Source organism: Anomaloglossus baeobatrachus, chromosome 6 (assembly GCF_048569485.1).
Source record: "Anomaloglossus baeobatrachus isolate aAnoBae1 chromosome 6, aAnoBae1.hap1, whole genome shotgun sequence".
NCBI classification, from domain to species: domain Eukaryota; kingdom Metazoa; phylum Chordata; class Amphibia; order Anura; family Aromobatidae; genus Anomaloglossus; species Anomaloglossus baeobatrachus.
Window position 1 is genome coordinate 431046477 of NC_134358.1, and position 27802 is coordinate 431074278.

The 27802-nt window shown below is 45.2% G+C and overlaps 1 protein-coding gene across 4 annotated transcripts in view; it reads right to left on the bottom strand.

The window, feature by feature from the left end:
• Positions 1–27802, bottom strand: part of DNAJC13 (DnaJ heat shock protein family (Hsp40) member C13) — a 317458-nt gene that overhangs the window by 18162 nt on the left and 271494 nt on the right. For all 4 annotated transcript variants that reach the window (XR_012724354.1, XM_075315202.1, XM_075315201.1 and 1 more), the window contains 15 exons: positions 27355–27474; positions 24813–24992; positions 20530–20697; positions 19639–19752; positions 19402–19518; positions 18780–18957; positions 17903–17994; positions 17675–17774; positions 16032–16106; positions 15313–15425; positions 13780–13949; positions 4819–4861; positions 4367–4540; positions 3727–3906; positions 3503–3643 (listed from right to left, as the gene is read on the bottom strand). Coding sequence is in view for 3 of the 4 variants with exons in the window: in XM_075315202.1 (XP_075171317.1) it covers positions 3503–3643; positions 3727–3906; positions 4367–4540; positions 4819–4861; positions 13780–13949; positions 15313–15425; positions 16032–16106; positions 17675–17774; positions 17903–17994; positions 18780–18957; positions 19402–19518; positions 19639–19752; positions 20530–20697; positions 24813–24992; positions 27355–27474 (1965 nt within the window). In the remaining variant the exon portion in view is untranslated. The remainder of the gene's footprint in view (positions 1–3502; positions 3644–3726; positions 3907–4366; positions 4541–4818; positions 4862–13779; positions 13950–15312; positions 15426–16031; positions 16107–17674; positions 17775–17902; positions 17995–18779; positions 18958–19401; positions 19519–19638; positions 19753–20529; positions 20698–24812; positions 24993–27354; positions 27475–27802) is intronic.

Consider the following 27802-nt stretch of genomic DNA (forward strand, 5'->3'; position numbering starts at 1 on the left):
TCAGGCGCCTGAGGGAATAACGGCGGGGCCTCAGGAGAGAGCGCACCGCTAGCTGGAGAGACTGCTGTTTGATTAAGGGCAACTTCACAAGTGCCGGCAAAGTCTCGAACTGCATCCCTAAGTACGTGAGACTCTGGGTCGGAGTCAGAGTGGATTTGGGAAGATTGATAATCCACCCGAATTGGGCTAGGGTGGCGAGAGTGAGCGAAACACTCCGCTGACAGTCTGCGCTGGATGTACCCTTGACGAGAAGGTCGTCCAGATAAGGAAGCACTGCTAACCCCTGGAGGTGCAGGACCGCAATCACTGCCGCCATGACCTTGGTGAATACCCGAGGGGCCGTGGCTAACCCGAAGGGGAGAGCCACGAATTGGAAATTATCCTCTCCTATCGCAAAACGTAACCAACGCTGATGTGACACTGCGATTGGCACATGCAGATAGGCATCTCTGATGTCGATGGACGCCAGGAACTCCCCTTGGGTCATAGAGGCAATGACTGATCGCAGAGACTCCATGCGAAAATGCCGCACCCGGACATGCTTGTTGAGAAGCTTGAAATCCAGGATGGGCCGGAAGGTACAGTCCATTTTTTGGAACTAGGAAGAGATTTGAGTAAAAACCTCTGAACCGTTCCTGAGCGGGAACTGGGACAATCACTCCGTTTGCCTGCAAGGACGCCACGGCCTGCGAGAAGGCAGTGGCCTTGGAGCAGGGGGGAGTTGAGAGAAAAAATCTGTTTGGAGGGCTGGAAGAGAATTCTATCCTGTAGCCGTGAGATATGATGTCTCTCACCCACTGATCGGAGACTTGCTTTAACCAAGCGTCGCCAAAGTGGGAGAGCCTGCCACCGACTAAGGACGTGGCTGGAGCGGGCCGAGAGTCATGAGGAAGCTGCCTTAGTGGCAGAACCTCCTGCGGTCTTCTGCGGACGCGCTTTTGGGCGCCAGTTGTATTTCTGATCCTTGGCTGAGTTAGCGGACGCGGCGGAAGGCTTAGAGGATGACCAGTTGGAGGAACGAAAGGAACGAAACCTTGATTGATTCCTACCCTGGGCGGGTTTCCTGGTCTTGGTTTGTGGCATGGAAGTACTCTTCCCGCCAGTAGCTTCTTTAATGATTTCATCCAGCTGTTCACCAAACAGCCGTGAACCAGCAAAAGGGAGCCCAGCAATAAACTTCTTGGAAGAAGCATCTGCCTTCCACTCTCGAAGCCACAAAATCCTGCGGATAACAAGAGAATTAGCTGAAGCCACCGCAGTGCGGTGAGCAGCCTCTAGCATGGCAGACATGGCATAAGATGAAAAAGCTGAAGCCTGAGCAGTTAAGGTAACCATCTCAGGCATAGATTCCTTGGTGAGGGAATGCATCTCCTCTAGAGAAGCAGAGATGGCTTTGAGAGCCCACACTGCTGCAAAAGTCGGGGAAAACGCGGCCCCCGCAGCTTCATACACAGATTTGGCCAGAAGGTCAATCTGACGGTCAGTGGAATCCTTAAGTGAGGTGCCGTCAGCCACCGACACAACGGTCCGGGCTGATAGCCTAGACACCGGAGGGTCTACCTTTGGGGAGTGAGACCACTCCTTGACCACCTCAGGTGGAAATAGAAACCGGTCATCAGAACCACGCTTTGGAAAGCGTTTGTCAGGGCAGGCCCTGGGTTTGGTCACAGCGGTCTGAAAACTGGAGTGGTTAAAGAACACACTCTTCACTCTCTTAGGCGAGGTAAAGTGATGTTTTTCTGCCAAAGAGAGTTGCTCCTCTGACACTGGCGGATTGAGATCCAGCACAGAATTAATAGAAGCAATCAAATCACTAAGATCTGAGACACCCTCAGAGAAATCGATGGGATACAAAGCCTCCGAGCCCCCAGTGAGGGCATCCTCCTCATCTTGAGAGTCAGCTCTTGAGACAGAGCCGTGGGATGGGGAGGGGGAGGAAACCCTGCGCCTTCTCTTAGAAGGACGGGGTCTGGGATCAGATGATGAATCCTCCGTGAGCTCCGATGGACGGAGGTCAGAGGATAGGAGTCCTCTGTCAAGAGTATTAGAGGCACCCTGTGAGGGAGGCTGATGCATATTCATCAAAGTCATGGACAAAGGTCCCAAGGACTCAGCAAATGACTGGGTTATGGACCTAGAAAAGGACTCTACCCAGGCCGGGGGTTCAGTCACAGGTGCAGCAGCAGCCTGAGAGACCACTGGGGGTGAGACTCCAGGCTGTGGCACCACCAAGTTAGAGCAACCATCACAGTGTGGATAAATGCTCGGCTCAGGCAGCAGGAGCTTACATGCAGTGCATGCAGAATAAAGCTTTGGAGCCTTGCTCCTTGTGTGAGACATGCTGCTGGAGTGGGGGCTTTGCAGAGAATGAACCCCAGGGAGAATATACAGAGGTCCACAACCGGAGACCGGATGTGGCTTACCAGACCGCTGAGCGCGGTGTTGTGTGCCCTTCAGATCCCGAAGCCCGGTCCCCCAGTCGCAGCACCTCAGCAGAGATGCAGAATGCAGGATGTCCCAGAGCAGAGTGAACTCTGCCTGAGAAATGGCCGCCGGAGCGAAGAGAGGGGGCGGGACTAGAGCGGGAACTGGAGGGCTATAGAGACCTGCAGGGAAGGAGGGGACGCCCCAGCAGTGGGGAGTGTCCCTCCCCTGTGTAGAACGGCCGCCGGGAGGAGCCGAGCCTGTCCCTCTGCATGAGTGACATGCGAGGGCAGGAAAATGAAACTAGGCCTCCGGCGAAGCCGGGGCCTAAATTTAAGCGGCGAGGCCGACAAGCAGGCACCATCGGCGCGGTTCTCAGGCTAAAGCTAGAGAACCCGCCGGAAAAGTTAAAACAATCACATACAGCATACTCTCCCCTTACAATAAAGAATCAGGACCCCCAACATAAACGTCTCAGGTACTTAGCTGCTGAGACGCAGGGCCATGTCCCTGGGGATGAGTGCTCCGGTCCAACAGAATCCTCAAGGGGCTGTGGATGGAGACCGGACTCCTGCCAGGCATGGAGACCGTGCTGGCTCCCACTTCAAGCCAGAGCCCAGAAGGGATGGTGAAGGAGCGCGGCATGTAAGGCTGCAGCCTTGTAAATCAAGCTTAACACCGCCGACACAGTGGGGTGAGAAGGGACATGCCGGGAGTCCAGACATGGACCCGCTTTTCTTCAAACTCTTTCCAAAAGTCAAACAAATCAGATGAGAATGCATGTGTGGATGTATGCCTCCTGACACAAAGCAATAAACTGGCTACCAGGGGGTGTATAAGCTCAGAAGGAGGAGCTACACTTTTAAGTGTAGCACTTTGTGTGTCCTCCGGAGGCAGAAGCTAAACACCCATGGTCTGGGTCTCCCAAAGGAACGATAAAGAAATGAAAAATATGGTATGTACAACAGCAATGAACACTACTACATAACACTGACACAAAAACACTATAAAAATTATAAATATACAATTAAAGAGCTCATACGGTCACAACAAGCATCTATAACCAAAGTGTTCTCACTTGTGCCACCAAATCCGTTTGCTCTTTCTGGAACATCCTATTAAGAGCTTCACAAGCGATTCCAATCATGTCTGAGCGTTTTTTCATCCCGCACATGAAGGGTCCAATTGTTTCCAGTGAAGCCATTGCTCGAACACATAACTGAGATGAAATAACATGGATGTTTAATTGCACAGAGGTCATGTGACAAGACATGAAGATTACAATCCGAAATCATACCGTACCTCGTTATCCGTCATAGTGTGGATGACCCGTATTGCACACTTAGGAATGGCATTGTTCTTGTGGTTCAATGCTTGGAGTATCTTAGGCAGGTGACCCAAAGGTGGAACTTGGTCCAATAACTGAGGCTGGGCATTGAACAGACAGACTGTTGCTGTAGTTACAGTTTCTAAGGTTTCACCCTATAGGAAAAATACAAAAGTTTTTAAAATTTTTACATGTATTATTTGAAGAGAATAAAAAAAAAAACAAACCTACTTTAAAAGTTCCAACCTTATATTAATAGGGGTACGCAATTCTGATCCGTACCGCCAAAATCTTGTCAGAAGGAAGGAAGGACACGACACTACTCGCCTTTGCTGTTAAATCAGCCTGACAAGATGTTGGAGGCACGGACCCTGGATGCAGCATCTGCAGCAGATTGTGTAGAAGGGGAGCAGAGATTTTCAGCTGTTTCACAATCAACCTCTGATCTTTGAGGATTTAAACTATGGGATCACCCCCAGTGTCTAGAATTAATGTTTTCTGTCTCATGAGATATGGCAGAAATTACACGCTGGAAAGTAATAATGATTCAGCATACAGATTTATATTAAACTTTCGTATCTGAAATGGATATGCATGACCCAATAATAATCTTACATGGACGTTATTCTTTTCCAGCAGTTCACTAAACCTTTCCAGCAGAGCAACCAGGAACTCTCTCGGCTTCCGCAGAACCCAAGCAGGCTGAGCGATAAATATCCTTAGGAAAACGCCGCCGACTGATAATTCACCCTGTGCCTCTCCAAACGCGATACTGAAATCATCAGGCAGCTAGAAAAGACCAAAACCATTTAGGATTGTTGTAAAGTAAAAAAAAAAACCCACACAGTTGAAACAAAAACATGGCAGGTAAATAGTACACGTACATCAACAATAATAAAAAAAACTGCATGCAAATTTTTTTGGGGGAAAAATCACCACTGGAGTTTAGGATACAATTTTGTAGTCAACATAAGAAAGGGATTAAAAAAAAAGGAACAGTAACATTTCTATTGGTGATTTCTATTTAAAACAACGTCAAAATAATTTCAAATTTCAAAATAACTTACCCTCCAATTTGCATCAGGATTTTCAACTTGCTGCCTAAAGTGCCTAAAAGTTAAAAGAGAATTAGTGAATGTCCTTACCAATAGAAATATCATACCAATACAAATATAGAATACAAAAACCATACCGATACAAATATATCAACACCCAATATAAACCAATAGAAATACTAATACAAATAACATACCAGCACACAATACCAATATCATATCAATATCCAATACCAATAGAAATCAATACACAACATACCATAACACAATACCAATCCAAACAAATACCATAAAAATACCCAATGCAAATACCATATCAATACCCAATACAAACCAATAAAGAAGGGAATTTTGTTTACTTACCGTAAATTCCTTTTCTTCTAGCTCCAATTGGGAGACCCAGACAATTGGGTGTATAGCTACTGCCTCCGGAGGCCACACAAAGTACTACACTTAAAAGTGTAAGGCCCCTCCCCTTCTGGCTATACACCCCCCCGTGGGATCACGGGCTCCTCAGTTTTAGTGCAAAAGCAAGAAGGAGGAAAGCCAATAACTGTTTTAAATACAAATTCAACCCAAGAAACAACCTCGGAGAACTGAACTGTTCAACATGAACAACATGTGCACCCGAAAAAAACAAATTTCCTAAGAAAAACAGGGCGGGTGCTGGGTCTCCCAATTGGAGCTAGAAGAAAAGGAATTTACGGTAAGTAAACAAAATTCCCTTCTTCTTTGTCGCTCCTAATTGGGAGACCCAGACAATTGGGACGTCCAAAAGCAGTCCCTGGGTGGGTAAAAGAATACCTCGTGATAGGGCCGTCAAACAGCCCTTTCCTACAGGTGAGCCACCGCCGCCTGAAGGACTTGTCTACCTAGGCCGGCATCCGCCGAAGCGTAGGTATGCACCTGATAATGCTTGGTAAAAGTGTGCAGACTCGACCAGGTAGCCGCCTGGCACACCTGCTGAGCCGTAGCCTGGTGCCGTAATGCCCAGGACGCACCCACGGCTCTGGTAGAATGGGCTTTCAGTCCTGATGGAATCGGAAGCCCAGCAGAACGGTAGGTGTGAAGAATTGGTTCCTTGATCCAACGCGCAAGGGTGGATTTGGAAGCTTGCGACCCTTTACGCTGACCACCGACAAGGACAAAGAGTGCATCCGAGCGGCGCAGAGGCGCCGTGCGGGAAATGTAGATCCTGAGTGCTCTCACCAGATCCAATAAATGCAAACCTTTTTCAAATTGGTGAACTGGATGCGGACACAAAGACGGTAAAGTGATATCTTGATTGAGATGAAAGGAAGATACCACCTTGGGAAGAAATTCTGGAATTGGACGCAGAACTACCTTGTCCTGGTGAAACACCAGGAATGGAGATCTGCATGATAACGCCGCCAGCTCGGACACTCTCCGAAGAGACGTGACCGCCACTAGAAAGGCCACTTTCTGTGAAAGACGAGAAAGGGAAACCTCCTTCATAGGCTCGAAAGGCGGCTTTTGGAGAGCAATTAGAACCTTGTTCAGGTCCCAGGGCTCCAATGGCCGCTTGTAAGGGGGGACGATATGACAAACCCCTTGCAGGAACGTGCGTACCTGAGGAAGTTGCGCCAGGCGTTTCTGAAAAAATACGGATAGCGCGGAGACTTGACCCTTAAGGGAGCCAAGCGACAAACCTTTTTCCAACCCAGACTGCAGGAAGGAAAGAAAAGTAGGCAATGCAAAAGGCCAGGGAGAAACTCCCTGAGCCGAGCACCAAGATAGGAATATCCTCCACGTCCTGTGGTAGATCTTGGCGGAGGATGGTTTCCTAGCCTGTCTCATGGTGGCAACCACTTCATGAGATAAACCTGAGGCCGCTAGGATCCAGGACTCAATGGCCACACAGTCAGGTTCAGGGCCGCAGAATTCAGATGGAAAAACGGCCCTTGAGACAGCAAGTCTGGACGGTCTGGTAGTGCCCACGGATGGCCTACCGTGAGGTGCCACAGATCCGGGTACCACGTCCTCCTTGGCCAGTCTGGAGCGACGAGAATGGCGCGGCGGCAGTCGGACCTGATTTTGCGGAGCACTCTGGGCAACAATGCCAGAGGTGGGAACACATACGGTAGTCGGAACTGCGACCAATCTTGAACTAAGGCGTCTGCCGCCAGAGCTCGGTGATCGTGAGACCGTGCCATGAAAACCGGGACCTTGTTGTTGTGCCGTGACGCCATCAGGTCGACGTCCGGCATCCCCCAGCGGCGACAGATCTCCTGAAACACGTCCGGGTGAAGGGACCATTCCCCTGCGTCCATGCCCTGGCGACTGAGAAAGTCTGCTTCCCAGTTTTCTACGCCTGGGATGTGAACGGCGGATATGGTGGATGCCGTGTCTTCCACCCACGTCAGAATCCGCCGGACTTCCTGGAAGGCTTGCCGACTGCGTGTTCCCCCTTGGTGGTTGATGTATGCCACCGCTGTGGGGTTGTCCGACTGAATTCGGATCTGCTTGCCTTCCAGCCACTGTTGGAAGGCTTGTAGGGCAAGATAGACTGCTCTGATCTCCAGAACATTGATCTGAAGGGTGGACTCTTTCCGAGTCCACGTACCCTGAGCCCTGTGGTGGAGAAACACTGCTCCCCACCCTGATAGACTCGCATCTGTCGTGACCACCGCCCAGGATGGGGGTAGGAACGACTTTCCTTTTGACAATGAGGTGGGAAGAAGCCACCACCGGAGAGATTCCTTGGCTGCCTGAGAGAGGGAGACCTCCCTGTCGAGGGACGTCGACTTCCCGTCCCATTGGCGGAGAATGTCCCATTGTAGCGGACGCAGATGAAACTGCGCAAAAGGAACTGCTTCCATTGCTGCTACCATCTTCCCTAGGAAGTGCATGAGGCGCCTCAAGGGGTGCGACTGGCCCTGAAGGAGAGATTGCACCCCTATCTGTAGCGAGCACTGTTTGTCCAGTGGAAGTTTCACTATCGCTGAGAGAGTATGAAACTCCATGCCAAGATATGTTAGTGATTGGGTCGGGGTTAGATTTGACTTTGAAAAGTTGATAATCCACCCGAAACTCTGGAGAGTCTTCAGTGCCACGTTTAGGCTGTGTTGGCATGCCTCTTGAGAGGGTGCCTTGATAAGTAGATCGTCCAAATACGGGATCACGGAGTGACCTTGCGAGTGCAGGACTGCTACTACTGCTGCCATGACCTTGGTGAAGACCCGAGGGGCTGTCGCCAGCCCGAAAGGTAGAGCTACGAACTGCAGGTGTTCGCTTCCTATAACGAAGCGTAGAAAACGCTGATGCTCTGGCGCAATTGGCACGTGGAGATAAGCATCCTTGATGTCTATTGATGCTAGGAAATCTCCTTGAGACATTGAGGCGATAACGGAGCGGAGAGATTCCATCCTGAACCTCCTGGTTTTTACGTGTTTGTTGAGCAGCTTTAGATCCAGGACGGGACGGAACGACCCGTCTTTCTTTGGCACCACAAACAAATTGGAGTAAAAACCGTGACCTTGTTCCTGAAGAGGAACAGAAGTCACCACTCCTTCCGCCTTTAGAGCGGACACCGCTTGCAGCAGAGCATCGGCTCGGTCGGGCGGTGGGGAAGAAGCGAGTTGGAGGACGAGAGCAGAACTCTATCCTGTACCCGTGAGACAGAATGTCTCTCACCCAATGGTCTTTGACCTGTGACAACCAAATGTCGCCAAAGCGGGAGAGCCTGCCACCGACCGAGGATGCGGAGAGAGGAGGCTGAGAGTCATGAGGAAGCCGTCTTGGTAACGGTTCTTCCGGCTGGCTTTTTTGGGCGTGATTGAGTCCGCCAAGAATCTGAGCCCCTCTGATCCTTTTGAGTCCTTTTGGACGAGTAGAATTGGGACCTGCCTGAGCCTCGAAAGGACCGAAAACCAGACTGTCCCCTCCTCTGTTGAGGTTTGTTTTGTCTGGGCTGAGGTAAGGATGAATCCTTACCCTTGGAGTGTTTAATGATTTCATCCAAACGCTCACCAAACAATCGGTCACGAGAAAAAGGCAAACTGGTTAAGCACTTCTTGGAAGAAGAATCTGCCTTCCATTCTCTCAACCACAGGGCTCTGCGTAAAACCACAGAGTTGGCTGACGCCACCCCCGTACGGCTCGTAGAGTCTAGGACAGCATTAATCGCGTAAGATGCGAATGCAGACATTTGAGAGGTCAAGGGTGCCACCTGCGGAGCAGATGTACGTGTGACCGTGTCGACCTGTGTAAGCCCAGCTGAAATAGCTTGGAGTGCCCATACGGCTGCGAATGCTGGCGCCAACGACGCTCCAATAGCTTCATAGATGGATTTTAACCAGAGCTCCATCTGTCTGTCAGTGGCATCTTTAAGTGCCGCCCCATCTTCCACTGCAACTAGAGATCTGGCTGCAAGCCTGGAGATTGGAGGGTCCACCTTGGGACACTGTGTCCAGCCCTTGACCACGTCCGGGGGAAAAGGATAGCGTGTATCTTTAAGCCGTTTGGAAAAACGCTTATCTGGATAAGCGTGGTGTTTCTGGATTGCGTCTCTAAAGTCAGAGTGGTCCAGAAACGTGCTTAATTTACGCTTGGGATACCTGGAATGGAATTTCTCCTGCTGTGAAGCTGCCTCCTCCGCAAGAGGAGCTGGTGGAGAATGTCTAACATCCTATTGATGGACGCTATAAGATCATTCACTATGGCGTCACCATCCGGGGTATCTAGATTGAGAGCGGCCCCAGCATCAGACTCCTGATCAGTTACATCCGCCTCATCACACAGAGAGTCGTCCCGCTGGGACCCTGACCAGTGTGATGAAGTTGAGGGTCGCTCATAGCGAGCCCGCTTAGGTTGTCTGGGACTGTCGTCCGAGTCAGAGCCGTCACCCTGGGGTGCATATGACACCCCCGGAGCTAGGAAGTGGTCCAGCTGAGGGGGACCAGGGGGCAATGGATCAACAGTGCCCATGGTCTGAGTTACTGGTCTAGACTGCAATGTTTCAAGAATTTTAGACATAGTCATAGACAATCTGTCAGCAAAAGCTGCAAACTCCGTCCCTGTCACCTGGACAGCATTTACAGGTGGTTCTCCCTGGGTCACCTCTAGCAGCGGCCCCGGCTGAGCAATTGCCACAGGGGCCGAGCACTGCACACAATGGGGGTCAGTGGAACCTGCCGGTAGAGTAGCCCCACATGCGGTACAAGCAGCATATAAAGTCCGTGCCTTGGCACTTTTGCTTTTTGCGGACGACATGCTGTTATCTCCTTGAGAAATCTAAGGAGGGTATATAGCAGAAAACCACCAGCGACTGTACAGTGCAAAGTATTGCCAGCACAAAATACAAAAGTACACTATGGCACAAGTGGGGGAGAGCCCTTGAGGGCTGCTTACCGCCCGCTGAAAAGCGGGTGTGAGATCGTAGAATCCCTTGTCTGGGTCTCCCAGCCTCCCCTCCGCAGTTCAGCGTGCAGGCAGGAATGGCTGCCGGCGTCCTGTGAAGAGGGGCGGACCGTGGGCGTCCCAAACAAAAGAGCGGGAAGCTGCGTCCCCCTGTGCCTAGTGTGAGGGCTGGAGTATGTAAAACAGACTCCAGCTCTTAACGCTGCTGGACTGTACAGCGTCCCGCCCTCCTCCTGACTGGCAGGTCCGGGGGCGGGAACGATACGAACTAGGCCGCAAAAGCCGGGGACTGTAGTAATCTAGCGCGGCCGTCATATATGCACGGCCAGCGCGGAAGTCCCCGGCGCACCACAAATCCCAGCCGCGACCAGTAAACACTGACCCCAGCGGCCGGATCGGCCGATCGTACAAAGTCACCTCACTCAGCAGAGCTGTAGTGAGTAACGGCACCAGCGCAGCAGCGCTGTTTACCCCGGCGCACTAACACACCCAGCAATGCTGCAGTGTGCGTGCGATAAGCACGGGGACACGGAGTACCTTGATGGAGCAGGGTCCTGTCCCTGAGAAAACTCCGCTCCGTATCCAGCAGATCCTCCAGGGGCTGTGGATGGAGCACGGCCTCAGTGCCCGGAGACCGGTAAAGTCCCACTTCACCCAGAGCCCTAATGGGGATGGGGAAGGAATCAGCATGTGGGCTCCAGCCTCCGTACCCGCAATGGGTACCTCAACCTTAACAAACACCGCCGACAGAAAGTGGGGTGAGAAGGGAGCATGCTGGGGGCCCTAGTATGGGCCCTCTTTTCTTCCATCCGACATAGTCAGCAGCTGCTGCTGACTAAACAGTGGAGCTATGCGTGGATGTCTGGCCTCCTTCGCACAAAGCATAAAACTGAGGAGCCCGTGATCCCACGGGGGGGTGTATAGCCAGAAGGGGAGGGGCCTTACACTTTTAAGTGTAGTACTTTGTGTGGCCTCCGGAGGCAGTAGCTATACACCCAATTGTCTGGGTCTCCCAATTAGGAGCGACAAAGAAAATACCATATCAATACCCAATACTAATACAATCCAATACAAATATCACATCAATACCCAAAACCAATATAAATACCATATCAAAAACCAATACCAATACAAACCAATGCAAATGCCATATCAATACCTGTGAGGTAAATCCTGGGATATGAAGAGGAATTATGACTAGAAGTCATAATTGCTCTCATCACTCCCTGGCAGTGCCCCCCCTCCCTTCTTGTTCTCAAATGTCCAGCATCTGTGGAGGTGTCACATCCCACTTACACCTCCAACAGCCATCTCCTCTGATATGGAGATGAGATGATGTGAGGACAATGGACCCAGGATGACTCCCTGCCGTCACCCTGTAACAAGAGTTGTATCTCATTAGCAAGGCTTGGAAGTAGCCAGACAGAACGACTCCAGTAAAAAATGGTTCATATCTCGCAAGCCATATCTCCGATAAATATGGCAACCATAAAAATGGTGTTTGCGCAGGCGGACGATGCTGGCACACCTTTTTTATGGAAGGGGGAGCTTGGGAAATACCCCAGGCGTGATATCAGCCATATGGGAACTCGTAGACAGGTCATGAGTCCCCTCGTTCTGTAGCTAAATTCATAACTGTCACAATGAGAGCATTGGCGTCCGCCTACGACGCTCCCAGGCAAAGTTATGGCCAATATCCCCTTTGCTGGATAATTCTGATCCATGCAGGGGGAGTGGCAGTGCTTCCCTGTGAGGTCACTAAGGTAGGAGGGGACCTGGATCTGCCCAGGTTGATAACCCTACTTCGGCCATTTTCCAGTGTTCTTCTGCTCGGGGGCCTGGTTGGGAAAGACCTGTGAGGGAGTTCCTGGAAACCTGGTCTACAGCGCCCCCCTGTGGCCAGACGCAACAAGGTAACTGCTGGAACTGTGTATGCCTGTTTGTAACCCATGCTTTGATTGTAACTGTACTCTGACATATGTATATTCTGTAGATTCCCTATTGTATATATTGTAGTTTCTAGTGTGCTTTAGGCTGATTAAATTATATAATTAATCTTGGGCTGTTCTGTTATCTCGATCTAGAATCCCACGTCTGTGTGTTCGGCTAATAGTTACCGTAAATCGGTTGGTGGCAGCGAATTGTGCCAAGGATTATTGTGGGGAGGCCAGTGAGATTCGGGGAGATTTTATATATTCCGCCCGCGGAGGTCGGGGGAATATATACCTTACTCTCACCGGGGACTCTGCAATAATCGGCATAAGTAGTATAGCGGCCTCCTTGCTTATTGTCGGGCAATTCCATAATTGGCCTGACTATAAGAGGGGCGCTAGAGAGCGCGTCATGTGCTCTGTCTGTCGGGAGGTATAAAGGAGGGGTGACACCCCCTTGCTACCCCCCGATTGTGACGTACTGGTAGCCAGCGCGGGGGATTTCTGAGTGACCCCCCCGGTGGTTCGTGACAATACCCAATACAAACCAATACAAATACCATATCAGTACCCATTACAAATAAAAAAAAAAATCAAATACCATATCAATACCAATACAATATCAATATCCAATACCAATGCAAACCCAATACAAATACTATACCAATACAAATACCATCACCATACCAGCCCACAATAGCAATACTAAAAATTCCATACCAATACAAACCAATATAAACACCAATACAAATACTATACCAATACACAATAATACTAAAAGAACAGCTAGATTAAACATTTACTACAAGACCCAATAACTGGGACTACATAAAATAGATATTCCCTAGTGTACATGTAATCATCACATATTTCTAGATTGCACACAGAAACATGAAGCTTTGTGGCCGTGTAACCCCAGTATGTTGCACATCGGTGGAGGAGTCATAGCCATAATATGCTTACTATGAGAATCACAAGGGCGTGTCACAAACAGTAACTCAGATGAAGTAAGTGGCTGAGAAGGAATACTTTGTAAATACAGTTTTACATCATATATAAATATATTCTGCAAAAAAAAAAAAATAAATCATAGTAACATTTATGATGTATAACAGCCTGCATTTACAGTACTTACTGCTCAGCAGTATAGGGCTGTCCATTAGAGCAGTTACTGTTCAGTAGCAGCTTAGTAAAGTATATGGCAGCGCTAGGTTAGTACAAAAAGTGAGATCCTATTTGTTTGTGGGTTTTTGTTTTTTCTTACTGGAAGAGGGGTTTTGGGGGGGCGCTACATGCCAGGATAATACAATCTAAAAGTTTGGGACTGACTATTGCAAGAAAGTCCAACCTTTTTAGGGGACATTAGGGATTCTTCTGAGAGCTTTTGTTATTAAGTAATTAACAATTATGGGTCTGCCTGCTTTTATGTAAAAAAAAAATAAATAAAAAAATGGCAGTCCCACATTAGGGATGGGTAGTCCTTAAGCCTGTGGAATTGTGAATACAGCTGTAGCTCCACATAAGCCAAATAAAGCAATGTTTTTACACATGGGATCTGTTTACAGATAAAGCTGCACTTCAGTGGTGTGTACGGAGAGCAGACACCGTGGAAGAGCCATTACATATCATAAGGGCTATGCAGAAGTTTCTTATTTCCACTTACTCTAGCATCATTTCCCGGACTGTGGTGGATACTTTTTCCCTGGAATTATCATTCCAAATTAATTCTGGATTTTCATGGGTTCCTTCAAATATATGAACAGCAGCTTCAGCGTTGTCCCTCATTGCGTCCATGAACACCCCTGGTAAGAACTTTATCAATGCAATTCTGACCTAAAAAGGTACAAAGAAAGCTTTGTATTAGCTATGCCTTTAAAGCACCAATGCAGCCTTTTTGGCTTTTTTTCCAGGGCTGGAATGGCACTTTAAAACTAAGTCACCTGTCTTATATTTTACCCTCCGGCATTTTCGTACTTTTTCAGCATCACTCCAGTGCCGGGGCATTATTTTGTGACTAATTTCTGACTGGCCAGAAGTTAGAAATTACAGCACAAGAGCTCAATGTAAGTCTATGAGAGCCAGAACAAGTCCAGAACGAGGCGCTCGTAGAGTTACGGTACATTGAATAGTGACCTCCTATGCACTCCATAAAACACCGCAGCTGCTGGCAGATCACGAATTGCTGGAGCCCAACAGGATCTGCGGTGATAACTGGTGAAGATGGCGGCAGGCGAGTATGAAGCTAGGGGCAGGGGACTTAGATTTAAAGCACTACTCCAGCGGTTCATTAACAAGAAAAAAAGCACGAGTGGTGCTATAAAGAAAATGCAGTTTAATTACCGTATTTTTTAGACTACAAGATGCACTTTTTAACAAGAAAAACTCCTGGTTAAGTGTGTGCTTCTAGCCTGGAGAAGAAGAACGCTGACAGCACATCCTTCCCAGTCACGCAGAGCTGCCCTCTCTACTCCTACCGCACACTGATCAGTGTGATCGGTGCAGAGCAGGATAAGAAGCTGTCGGGAGCTGAACCAATTGAGTCTGCAGGAGCTGAGCAGCTGAGGAACCTTCTAACCTCTGTTTAACTTTAGCACGTTTAAAATCATGTGATCAGTGTCAGACCAGAAACTTGGTCACATGATCTGAAAGGTACTAAAGTTAACTTTCTAGAAGGTCCTTCAGCTGCTCAAGACGTGCAGCATTCATTCAGCTCCAGATGAGGAGTGTGTGTGAGACTGCAAGGTGTGATAATGTGTGTGCACGTATGTATGCAAGTGTAACGTAAGATTTGGTCATGTAACGTGTGTGCGCAGATGTGCATGCAGCAGCACTGTATGTGTGTCTACAGTATATGTCCATGTAGTTTGCATGTAGCAGAGCTCTATGCGTGTCTATATCTGCATGTTGTTTGCATGTAGCAGATCTTTATGTTTATATGTGCATGTAGTTTCCAAGTAGCAGAGCTGTGTGCGTATAATACACACTGCAATGACACACTAACAATAGATTTATTACCTCGCTAATCTACCCTAGTACATTAAAATTAGTGCCAATGACACCGCTAGTTTACACCACCAGGGACGTTTTAATCAATAGGAAAAATGTTTTTCCTATTTTCTGCTGTCTAAACCTAGGACAAGTCTTATAGTCCGAAAAATACGGTATCTGAGAAAATATACTAAGAAAACTAACCCACCTTGGGGCCAACAAGTTTGTCAGTTGTCATCTTGGCAAACAGCTCAGCTGTGTGTGATCGGACCTGGGGGTGAGTTGAGTTACAAAACATATCCAATAAGTAAATTAAAGCTCCTGAAAAGAAAAGAAAAAAAAAATTAAACCGGAGGCTACACATATATTGCATATATACAAACCTGGCAGTTGTACAGTACAGTTTGGACTCTAGTGGTAAGTTTTGGTGAAACTTTCACATTGCTGGTGTCACTATAGAACAATAGTACCGTATATACTTGAATATTAGCCGACCCGAGTATAAGCCGAGGCTCCTAATCTTACCACAAAAAAACTGGGAAAACTTATTGACTCGAATATGAGCCTAAGGTGAGAAATGCAGTAGCTACTGGTAAATTTAAAAAATAAAAATATGGAGGGGTCTATGTGCCTGCGGTCTGCAAGAAGCAGGTAAGAGGACACTGCAGGAACAGAGGACAAATGAGAAAACAATTTTCTGGGAACCTCACTCTAGTATAAGCTGAGGGGGGCGTTTTCAGCATAAAAAAAAAAAGGGCTCAAAAACTCGGCTTATATGCAAATATATACGGTAGTTACAAAATCTATCATTTGGGCAGTGACATTCAGGGGTCTCTATGTACCACCAAGCCACTGGGTAACATGGTCATACGGTGGTGATAATGGCAATGAATAAACAGCACCATTTACATTTGGACATGGCCTTACCTTTGGACATGGCCTCCTTTATGATTTTTGTATTAGATGTTAAGGCATACAGAGTTGCAATAACAAGCTGCCGACCTGAGAATAGAAGAATAGAAGACAAGTAAAATCACTTTAAAAATCATGTGCAGCTCAGCTTCACATATTATAATATATATATATATATACACATATATATATATATATATATATATATACATACATACATATACATACATATATATACATACATATATATACATACATACACATATATACATATATACATACACACATACATATATACACATATATACACATACACATATATACACATACATATACACATACATATACACATATATATACACATATATACACATATATATACACATATATATATATATATATATATACACACACACATATACATACATACATAATATATATATATATATATATATATATATATATATATATATATATATATATATATATATATATATATATATATATATATATATATATATATATATATATTATACACACACACACACACACACACACACACAGTAAAGCCCAGTACAATTGCCTTGTCTGTGGGATGCATAATCCAATGACCATGGGATGAATGTATGAACACCTTCACCCCCGGGGAAATTTTCCATTTTTTTCCTCCCTTTCTTCCATGAGTTATAACTTTTTTATTTTTCCACTATACGAGCCATATGACAGCTTGTGGGGTTTTTTTGCAGGAGGATTTGTAATTTTGAATAAATAAAAAAATAAAAAATAAATAAATTTGCTTTTGTCCGCAAGGATCTCAGGATTTTTTAGGATCTAGGACTGTATGATATTATGTTTTGGGCCCTGAGCTGATGTTTTTACGGATACCATTTTAGGGTAGATACGATGTTTTGATCACCTTTTATTTCAATGCTGCTGCGACCAAAAAAAAACAAAAACAAAAAACCACAACGTAATTCTGGGGTTTAGATTTTAATTTTGCTACACAGTTTACCAATCGAATTCATTTATTTTATATTTTGATAGATAGGACATTTTTATAACAAAATATTTGTATTTTTTTTGTTACATATTTCTTAGGGCAAAAGAGGGTGATTTGAATGTGTTTTTTTATTTATTTTTTTAAAATATTTACAACTTTTTTTTTTCTTCCTCTTATGGGAATTGAAGCTCTGATCTTCTAATTGCTTGTGTTCTACATAGCAGTGCTCAGTATAGTAAAAATCCTGATCTCCTATGAACACCAGGCACGGACTGGCGTTCAAAAAGGATTGTGATGACAGACATGGGAGGGCTTCTGTAGTCGCCTGGAACCCAACCCCAACCCATTGACGCCCAATGATCACGTGATTAGCGCCGACGGGCGAAATCAATTACATGCTTTTTGTCTGTGCATGTTATATGCAGCTGTCAATAATTGACACAGGCATTTAACAGGTCTCATATACACCCACATATGTTAAGGCACTTGATGGCTGATTTAATCAGCTATCAAGTGGCGGAAAGATGCGGGTTCAGCGTGTGAGCCCGCATCAAAAACAGGGACACTGCTGATGACGTTAATGTGTTATCAGTTGTGGAGGGCTTAAATATATGTAACATTAATGGAAAAAATAAAAAAAAGAAAAGTAAAAACTTACTTGTTGGCAATGAATGCAATAGAGATAATAAGCTGGAGAGCACCATGGACTCGGCAATGTTATTAACACATTCCTGATTACTTGTGACTATGTTGACAACCTGTTCCACAAAGTAGAAAAAATACAGGAAAATGAAGGTAGTGAAAATCCTCATCATCATCTAAAGGACAGTTCTTCAAAAGGTTTTCTGAAGCCGGGGTACATTTATGCTAAACTGGAATACTTTACCTCCAACGCAAGCTGCTGAACCTTTCCAGCTCCATGAACTCGCAGCAATGAAAAGATCAGCTTGAAGTGTCCAATACATTCAGTCTCTGACCCTGACATAAAAAAGGCCACATTACTCACTAGACACATGTGATGCAGGAACACTACAAAAAGAGGTCATATGAACACAACAGTAAATGTGGATTATACCCAAATATACAATCACTAACGGCTCGTGAGAAAGAAGAGACATTGATATATGTTATAAAGGAATAAGTATGAAAAATCCCTCTTTGTATTTAACATATCAGCCCAAATCAATATATGACTGCGCCTGGCTTTGCTTTTAGGACATACTATAGGAGAACTGACTGAGTCACTTAGCGAACCTGAAGCAATAAATAAATCATTTGAAGGGTTGTCCATTCTTCTGATGAAAGGCTGCAGTCACTATATGTAACTGGAGACTTCTGAATCCTTACAGTATGTGCACTGCACTCTGTCATGGATTCTCAGGTAATGAGGCAAAGAGAGGGCAGTCATGGGACTGAAATAATGCGATGTGTACACTCTGGCTACATTCAGACTAGACGTGCTCAGCTTAGCGTAATAGAAGTGAATTGAGTGAGTAGGTCTAGTTGGCATATGACCGCATGTATGCAAATTACATGTGTGTGGTCCCAGGACCACTCATTCTCATTGGGAACACAAGATTCTTGACAGCGTGCACTGCACACGCAGTACAGAGTAACAAGTTTTTTACATCAAAATTATGACTAGGAAGGCTAAAGGTGCCGCACTATAAAAGTGTTTCAGCTATATCAGTGAAATCATCCATGGGATACCAATGAGAGATAATTGCATTAATTAATGGAATAATAATATTATTATTAACTACCAGGGTTGTGCTTGATTACGTTCCTTAAAGCTTCCAGGGCCATTTCAACCTTTTGTAATCTTTCTCCATGCTGCTCAGACTCCACTTTTCCAGTCTGGGTCATGGCCATGAGTGTATGAAGGTATTGGGCTTGGGATCCAATATAATCGAGCAGACTAGCAGCAAAAGTTTTCGGTGCCTATGCAAGAAAAAGAAAAGAGGGGCAAAAACAATATCAAATGGTACAAATTCTACATCCAAGTAAGTTTAGTCTCAAAATCAGCACGACTAAATATTACAACTAGAAATATTTCATAGCTGATTTTTTTCTTACATAGGAAACCATCTGCAAATATTTTCCTACACAGCCTACAATGTTTCCTGACATAAGGCACTCATTTTAATGTCTGACTAAATGGCTATTGGCACTGTATCAAGTCTGTGATCAAGTAAAAAAAATTGCACAGTCCAAAAAAACACAACTGACGGCTTTGGCAGATTTCAGCATTGAATAGATAAAGGGTTAGAATAGCTTTTCTTTTTTGATGGCAAGAATGGTATTGCAGATTGAACTATCCTTACCGCTAAAAATACCAGAAACCTTCCTTCACTTTCCATTTAGAAATCACCAGTGAACCCTCACCTCAAGCTGGAACGTGGGCTGTTCATTGTACACCCGCACAAAAATCTCTCCCACAATCAGCTCCTTGGAGTGATCACTGAACACAAAATCAGCCCCATAACTTTTATCACATTCTCCCTGGAAAAGAAAAAGTATAAATCTTATTACGTTTCTTATTATATTGCACATAATAGAAATCAATGGATATTCCCCATTGACTCCCAAGAGCGCAAATAATCCATAAACTTGATTTCTTACTCGTCTTGTCATGCTTTCCTGCTCAGATTCTAGAAACTCTAAGAGTTCTGCTCGGGTACCATTGTTCCATATCAGGTAGGGGCTTTCTGTGTTACTGTTCAGCATTTTGAGAGTCTGAGAAGTAAAAAGGAAGAAACATAGTAATGATCATCACAATAGTAAATTCAAGCATTGCGTACACCTTCCGGTAAATGTCTTTGAAAATTATCAATATGAAATTACGAAGGAAAACCTCACAATTCTACCAACTAGGAAAATAGAATAGATTGTAATAGTTATACGTTAAATTAATCGCAATCGATAAATCACACACTGTAAAAACAAATTAGTGTTAAAAATTAAAAACTAAATTTACTATTTATTTCATTAATCATGAAAATAAGACACTTTGTAATATATGATAAATTTGCTTGTCTCCATCAGGACTGATCATTCATTCATAGAAATCAAGGGGAAAATCTGTGTTAAGTGAAGACAGATTTTCAGATTACTGATACAGAAGATGACAGCTGAAATTAATAAAATTCTATATAGAGGGGAAGGGGGAGGAGCTCTTCTAGCCCCTCCCTCCTCACCCTTTACATAGAATTTTATTAGCACCAACTGCCATCTATCTCTGTATTCAGAAAATCTGTGTTCACTGAATACAGATTCAACTCGAGAATTGTGTCTTACAAAATGAAAAATCCAGTAGATTTCTCTTAAGATATATTGCAAAGCTAATTATTTTCACATGTAATATTGATTTATGAAATAATTATAATGACTATTAGTTTGAGTGACAAGTTTAAATAGAATTTGTCATAATGACTACAAATTATTGATTTGACTGTAAAACAAAAGACTGATCGTAAACACCAGGATGATAATTATGGATACATCACAATATACCTCTTCAGGGGAAGACACAGAAAGTTTCCGAGCAACATAAGGAGTAAGCATCCCCGCTAAGCTTTTCCGTATAGCAGGGTTTTCAGGGGTTACTTGTTCGTTTGGTAAATATCCCCCTAATCGGCTTAGAGCAAGAAGGCTGAGCTTGGCAAGACTGTTGGCAACTTCCTATTCAATTAGGAGAAAGACACAGTGATCAACATTCGAGGGTAATGAAAGTAGGGCAAAATGAAGACTTGATAATCAGTTTGTAATTACATTTTTTTTTTAACAAAGTGAGAACTTATTTCTTAATTATAAGTAAATACAAAAAAAGAAATAATTTGTGAAGATAGCCCTAACCTGGAAATGGAGGAGCTCCTTATTAACAGTTTGTAAATCACATATTTAGATATACAACACAACATAGTGAGGAGGGGACAGAGCTGATCTGAGACATTCAGTAAAGTTTTTGTATCATATAGTACTGTGAGAATGTTTTAGGTATGTGTGGAAGAAATGCTTTCAAAAAGAGAAGGCATAATAGTTTATTATTTAATTAACAACATGGAAAGTAAATTAAGGAAGCAGAAATCTAAAACAAATAAACGGTGGTTATACCAATTATTAGTCTTCAAAGCAGTATCAATCCTACTAGATACACTTGCACACAGTTTTTGAAGGAACTTGGCAGGAAGTTTGTTCTAAACACCTTGGAGAAGTCACCACAGATCTTCTATTTGCTTGAGCAAATCCTTCTGTATTTATGTAACCTCACACAGATTTAGAGACCATATCTTTACTTTCAATACTCCTTGTTATTCTTTACGCTCAAAATGATTCTTAATGGCAATGGCTATATGTTTGAGGTTGTTGTCATGCTATAGAATAAATTCTGAGCCAGACTTCTCCAAGATGGTATTGCATAAAGGGTGAGTATCTGCTTGTATTTCTCAGCATTTAAGGCACCAAGAAATGGGTAATGTTAAGACTGTAGACACAGTGGTCGGCCAAGGACGCTTGGTGTAGTGGATAAAGGACAAATCATACTTCCCTGTGAAATCAGAAGATGATTAACAGTGCCATCAGTTCAGAACTAGCTGCAATAAGTGGGACCCAACTATTCCCATCTACTGTTCAGATAAGTCTGTCCAGAAATGCTCTTCAAGGAAGAATTGCAGCTAGAAATCTTACCTCCCACATAGAAACAAGCCCAAGTAACTCAATTATGCAAAAAAAAAACCATAGGAACTGGGATACAGAAAAATGACAGCAGGTTCTTTGGGCAGGTGACTCAAAATGTGAAATATTTGGTTGTAACAGAAGGCAGATTGCTTGGCAAAGGGCCAAAAAGTGGTAACAATAACTTGGAGGTGTCCGATTGCCACAAAATTTATTCTACAGCAGAACAATGACCCCAAACATACAGCCAATGTCATTTAGAATCATCATAAGTAAAAAAAAAAAAAAAATGAAAGAAGGGGGGGGGGAATAATCCTAGGCCGAATAATCTCTTGTATGCTTCCCTGGGCGAATGTGGAAACTAATATCGAGCAAACTCTTTCCGGAATCCTCTGCTCCCTTTCTTCTTCCCTTTCCAATCTTCCTTTCTTCTCTAGATAGTCATTTCTCCTTTTATTTCTCTAGACTTTTGCGCTATCCCTATTTCTGGTTTCTCTTATGCTTCCTGCTACAATAATATAGTCACCGAGACTTATTTGTTGGTTAACCTTGTTCCTGGAGAGACCTACTGCCTTTTTTAGGGAACCCTTTGCTACATGTGGTCTCACTAATTTTGTATTTGGTTGGAACCATATAATTGATATAAGGCGACTTTGCATACTGTTATCTACTGTAATATCTTAAAAGTTTAATAAAAAGATTAAACATTAAAAAATAAAAAGGAATCCTGGAAGTGATCATATGGTCGTCACAGAGCCCTGATTTGAACATCATCAACTCAGTCTAGGATTGCATAAAGTGACAGAAGGATTTGTGCAAGCCAAGGTCCAAAGGAGATCTGTAGAAGGTTCTACTACATGTCTAGAACAATCTCCCTGTTGAGTTCCTTCAGAGACTGAGTACAAGTGTACCTAGAATTGACTGTTTGATACGGTTTTGAAGACAAAGCATAGTCACACCAACTACTATAATTTAGATTAGTTGATATAAATAGAGTTATTAACACTTCTATTTTTTTAAAAAAACATTTTTACGTTGTATAATTATTTTCCAACACCCGCCTAAAACCTTTGCACAGTACTGTACATAGTCTTTGTAAGATCCAAGTGGCTATATTCACACAGCAGATTTGTAGAGTGAAAACATATTCCATATATTATATTTCTGCTCTGATCATTGAGCAATAAAAAAAAACTTCTGTGACAAATCCGTAGTGTGTGAATATAGCCTTGCATTGTGTCATCTCAGACGGATTGGAGCACCAGCAATGTCTGTAAGAAAAAGGTCTTGGTAAATTGCAGAAGCTTCTGAAGCAGGATAGACTGACAATTGTGACAATGTTCATGTGCATCATAGAAACACACACTAAAATGTCGCTTTACATGTAGTTCTTTTTCTGCATAAAAACATGCAGAAAACTACAGTAAACATTGTGCATTTCTCATGTATTTTTAGCGCCTTTTGTGTTAGGCCATCTCAATGGGAAGAAATCAGCAGTAAAAACCTGAAAGAATAGACATATCGTGGTTCTTTAAGAAAAAAAAAAGCAAAATGCAACAAAGGCCAAAAATCAATATGGCCAAAATAAAACACACTGTGTGAAAGAGATTTTGTAACCTTAAATATTGTGCTGTTAATATAAAAACACTACATTTTTTCCTGAATGGAAGAAATCGCAAAAAAATGCATTAAAAACACTGTGTGAACAAGCCCTATGGGTCTATGGCCATTTCATTCTAAGGGTACTTTCACACTTGCGTTATTTTCCTTCCGTTACAATCCGCCCTTTTGGGAAACAGCGGAATCCGTTAACGGATTCCGCTGTTTCCCATAGACTTGTATGGTTGACGGATTGTACCAAAAGGAGCTGCGTTGCTTCCGCTGGGCGACGCTCCGTTGCTTCCGCCCAGCGGGAGGAACGCAGCATGTAACGTTATTTTGAGCAGCGGAATCCTCTGGATTTCACTGCGCATGCTCTTTTTTTTTTTTTTTTTTTTTTTTTTTTAAATCAAACTTTATTTTGGCTCGCGGTGGCCGAACGTTCAGCTGAGCGCCCGGCCGTCGGCAAGCGACAGCGCTCAGCTGAATGACCGGCCACCAGCATGCCCGGCCGCCGGCAAGTCACAGCGCTCAGCTGAGCGCCCGCCCGCCGGCATGCCCGGGCGCCGGCAAGTGACAGCGATCAGCTGATCACCCGGCGGCCGGTTGCAGGGAGCGATCAGCTGATCACCCGGCGGCCGGTTGCAGGGAGCGATCAGCTGATCACCCGGCGGCCGGCTGCAGGGAGCGATCAGCTGATCACCCGGCGGCCGGCTGCAGGGAGCGATCAGCTGATCACCCGGCGGCCGGGAGCGATCAGCTGATCACCCGGCGGCCGGGAGCGATCAGCTGATCACCCGGCGGCCGGGAGCGATCAGCTGATCACCCGGCAGCCGGCTGCAGGGAGCGATCAGCTGATCACCCGGCAGCCGGGAGCGATCAGCTGATCACCCGGCGGGCGGGAGATCAGCTGATCACCCGGCAGCCGGCTGCAGGGAGCGATCAGCTGATCACCCGGCAGCCGGGAGCGATCAGCTGATCACCCGGCGGGCGGGAGCGATCAGCTGATCACCCGGCGGGCGGGAGCGATCAGCTGATCACCCGGCGGGCGGGAGCGATCAGCTGATCACCCGGCGGGCGGGAGCGATCAGCTGATCACCCGGCGGGCGGGAGCGATCAGCTGATCACCCGGCGGCCGGCTACTGGGAGCAATCAGCTGATCACCCAGCGGCCGGCTGCAGGGAACGATCAGCTGATCGTTCACTATAGTCTGCCGCTGGTAAAACCGGGAAAAAAAAAAAAAAAAAAATCAAAACGAATTGCGTTGTTTTGCAGCATCCGTTGCATCCGTTGTGTCACTATATGCAACACATCCGTTGCATCCGTTACACAACGCAATGCAACGGATACCGTTCAACGCAAGTGTGAAAGTAGCCTAAGCAGGAGCATTAGAGCCAGCCACTAGCACACAAAAAATCGACATTATTTCCCCCATTAATATGAGGGGCAAAGTGTTTCTACATTGTGTGCTGCTGAAGTTCTATCGGAGCAGACTGGAGTATAAAGAGATTATAAGCACATACCTGTTGATTTGTATCTTCATTCTTCTGAATGCCACTTTCTTCCAATGTAAAGTCATAGTTAAAGGGATAAATAAGCAGATGCCATAAAATCCCTGCATGGAATAAATGTGTTTGCAGGAAGAAATCGACTGCAAAGGAGCTGACGCACTCCACAGCCTGTGAGGCCAGTCTCTGGACTTTCTGTGAACAGAGGGATGACCTGTTAATAACACTGTAAACTCCAACAGGCATTCATTATACTGCAATTCTCTTATTCACTATCAATACTGGGCAGAAGTCGATAATTGAAAAGACAATCTACACTGCAAAATAATGCAATTATCTGCAATAGTCATTGAAAACTAATAAGGACAAGAACAATGGTACAACACAAAGAGTATTGCAAAAATATGTACATCTGTGATTTACTCCTGAAGGAAGCGCGTAGAAAAAAAAAAAATCACTTTTAATCTTCAATGAACCTTTTAAGTTTTTGTTATCACACTGCAGTGCATTCTTAACGCTTTCATTTCCACAACTATACAGCTTTTGTGACTGAGTTCTCTTTATTATGCTTTATGACATGCTTAATATATGATGCATCAGCACAAGTTTACAGAGTAAGAAATAAAGGCTACAGAATCCGAAAAAGTCAAGATTCACTTTCTTAAATATCTATGACTAGCTTATACCGTATTTTTCGGACTATAAGACGCACCCTGGTTTTAGAGGAGGAAAATAGGAAAATAAAATTTTAAGCAGAAAATGTGGTCATGACACACATATGGGGCGAGGATCTGCTGCTGACACTATTATGGGGTAATATCCTGCTCATATACTCCCCAGCCTGCTCATATACTCCCCATGCTGCTCATATACTCCCCATGCTGCTCATATACTCCCCAGCCTGCTATATACCCTCATCCTCCTCATATACTCCCCAGCCTGCTATATACACCCCATGCTGCTCATAATATACCCCTATCCTGCTCATATACTCCCCAGCCTGCTCATATACTCCCCAGCCTGCTATATACCCTCATCCTGCTCATATACTCTCCATGTAGCTCATATACTCCCCAGACTGCTATATACCCTCATCCTGCTCATATACTGCCCATGCTGCTCATATACTGCCCATGCTGCTCATATACTCCCCAGCCTGCTATATACCCTCATCCTGCTATATACTCCCCATGCAGCTCATATACTCCCCAGCCTGCTATATACCCTCATCCTGCTCATATACTCTCCATGCAGCTCATATACTCCCCAGACTGCTATATACCCTCATCCTGCTCATATACTGCCCATGCTGCTCATATACTCCCCAGCATGCTATATACCCTCATCCTGCTATATACTCCCCATGCAGCTCATATACTCCCCAGCCTGCTATATACCCTCATCCTGCTCATATACTCTCCATGCAGCTCATATACTCCCCAGCCTGCTATATACCCTCATCCTGCTCATATACTCTCCATGCAGCTCATATACTCCCCAGCCTGCTATATACCCTCATCCTGCTCATATACTCTCCATGCAGCTCATATACTCCCCAGACTGCTATATACCCTCATCCTGCTCATATACTGCCCATGCTGCTCATATACTGCCCATGCAGCTCATATACTCCCCAGCCTGCTATATACCCTCATCCTGCTCATATACTCTCCATGCAGCTCATATACTCCCCAGACTGCTATATACCCTCATCCTGCTCATATACTGCCCATGCTGCTCATATACTCCCCAGCCTGCTATATACCCTCATCCTGCTCATATACTCCCCATGCTGCTCATAATAAACCCCTATCCTGATCTTATACCCCCACCATCCTGGTGTATGGCTGCATCCTGTGGCACATAAAAAAAATAAACGTTCATACTCACCTCACCTCACTCCCTGCAGCACCGCTCCTCTTACCGTCTATGTCAGTGGCAGCGACGCTGAATGCAGCCGTCCTCCTGCGGCATCGCGATGTCCTCCGGTGGTCTGTGCCGGCAGCTGCGTGTGGACACGTGCGCACAGCGATGACGTCATCGCTGTGCACGCCGCTAGTCACAAGTCAGCTGACCGGCACAGACAGGAGACCACGGTGCTGCAGGGGAACGGTGAGTAATGTGTACTGATTCACTGCCCCCCCGCACTGATAATGATGTTCGGGGGGCAGTGAATACAGCCGCACATGATCACTCCAGGCTGCAGTTGCCAGGGGTGATCATGCGGGCCGAATGTTTATTCCCTATCACCCCGCCCACCTGTCAGCGCCGACTTCATCGCTGAGAGATGGGCGGGAGGATGGGCGTGCATTTTAAATGAGCATGCCCACGTGGTCACGGCAGGCTGCTACAGCCTGCTCGTGCCCCCGATGACTCGCTCCACCGCAGCACCCACATTCCCCGCAGCCACAGTCAGACCATAAGACGCACCCCCAACTTTCCCCCAACATTTGGGGGGAAAAAAGTGCGTCTTATGGTCCGAAAAATACGGTACCTTGCAGCCTTAGAATGACAAATACACCCGCACGGTATAAGGAAATGGCCAGATATCTCTTACCTTGCCATAATACAACACTCTGCAGAGATCTTTAATAATATTTGGCATCTCTATGATCTTCTCTCTGCACTCCTCAAACTGAGCGGCCACACTGTAACACCTGCATATATGTCCACAGACCTGAAACAAAAAAAGTCATTACTACTCATAGGACAATGTGAACGGTTATATGAGGGGACTAACTGTTGTAGAAAACCATAAAAAATTATTTTGCCACCAGGAAAGCATTTTTCTTGTTTCCATTGAAACCAATGCTCTGATAAGGAAAACAGAATAACTGATCCTAAATTATGTGCCTTTGTCCAGAGCCATCTGTCCTATTGAGCAGTCCCTAAATGTCAACAGCAGTTCAGACATTTGCAGCAGACACATGGGCATATGAAATTGCCTTAAAGAGTTCTTCCGTACTTTTTTTTTTTTTTTTGTTATGGGGCTAAGAATTTGCCGG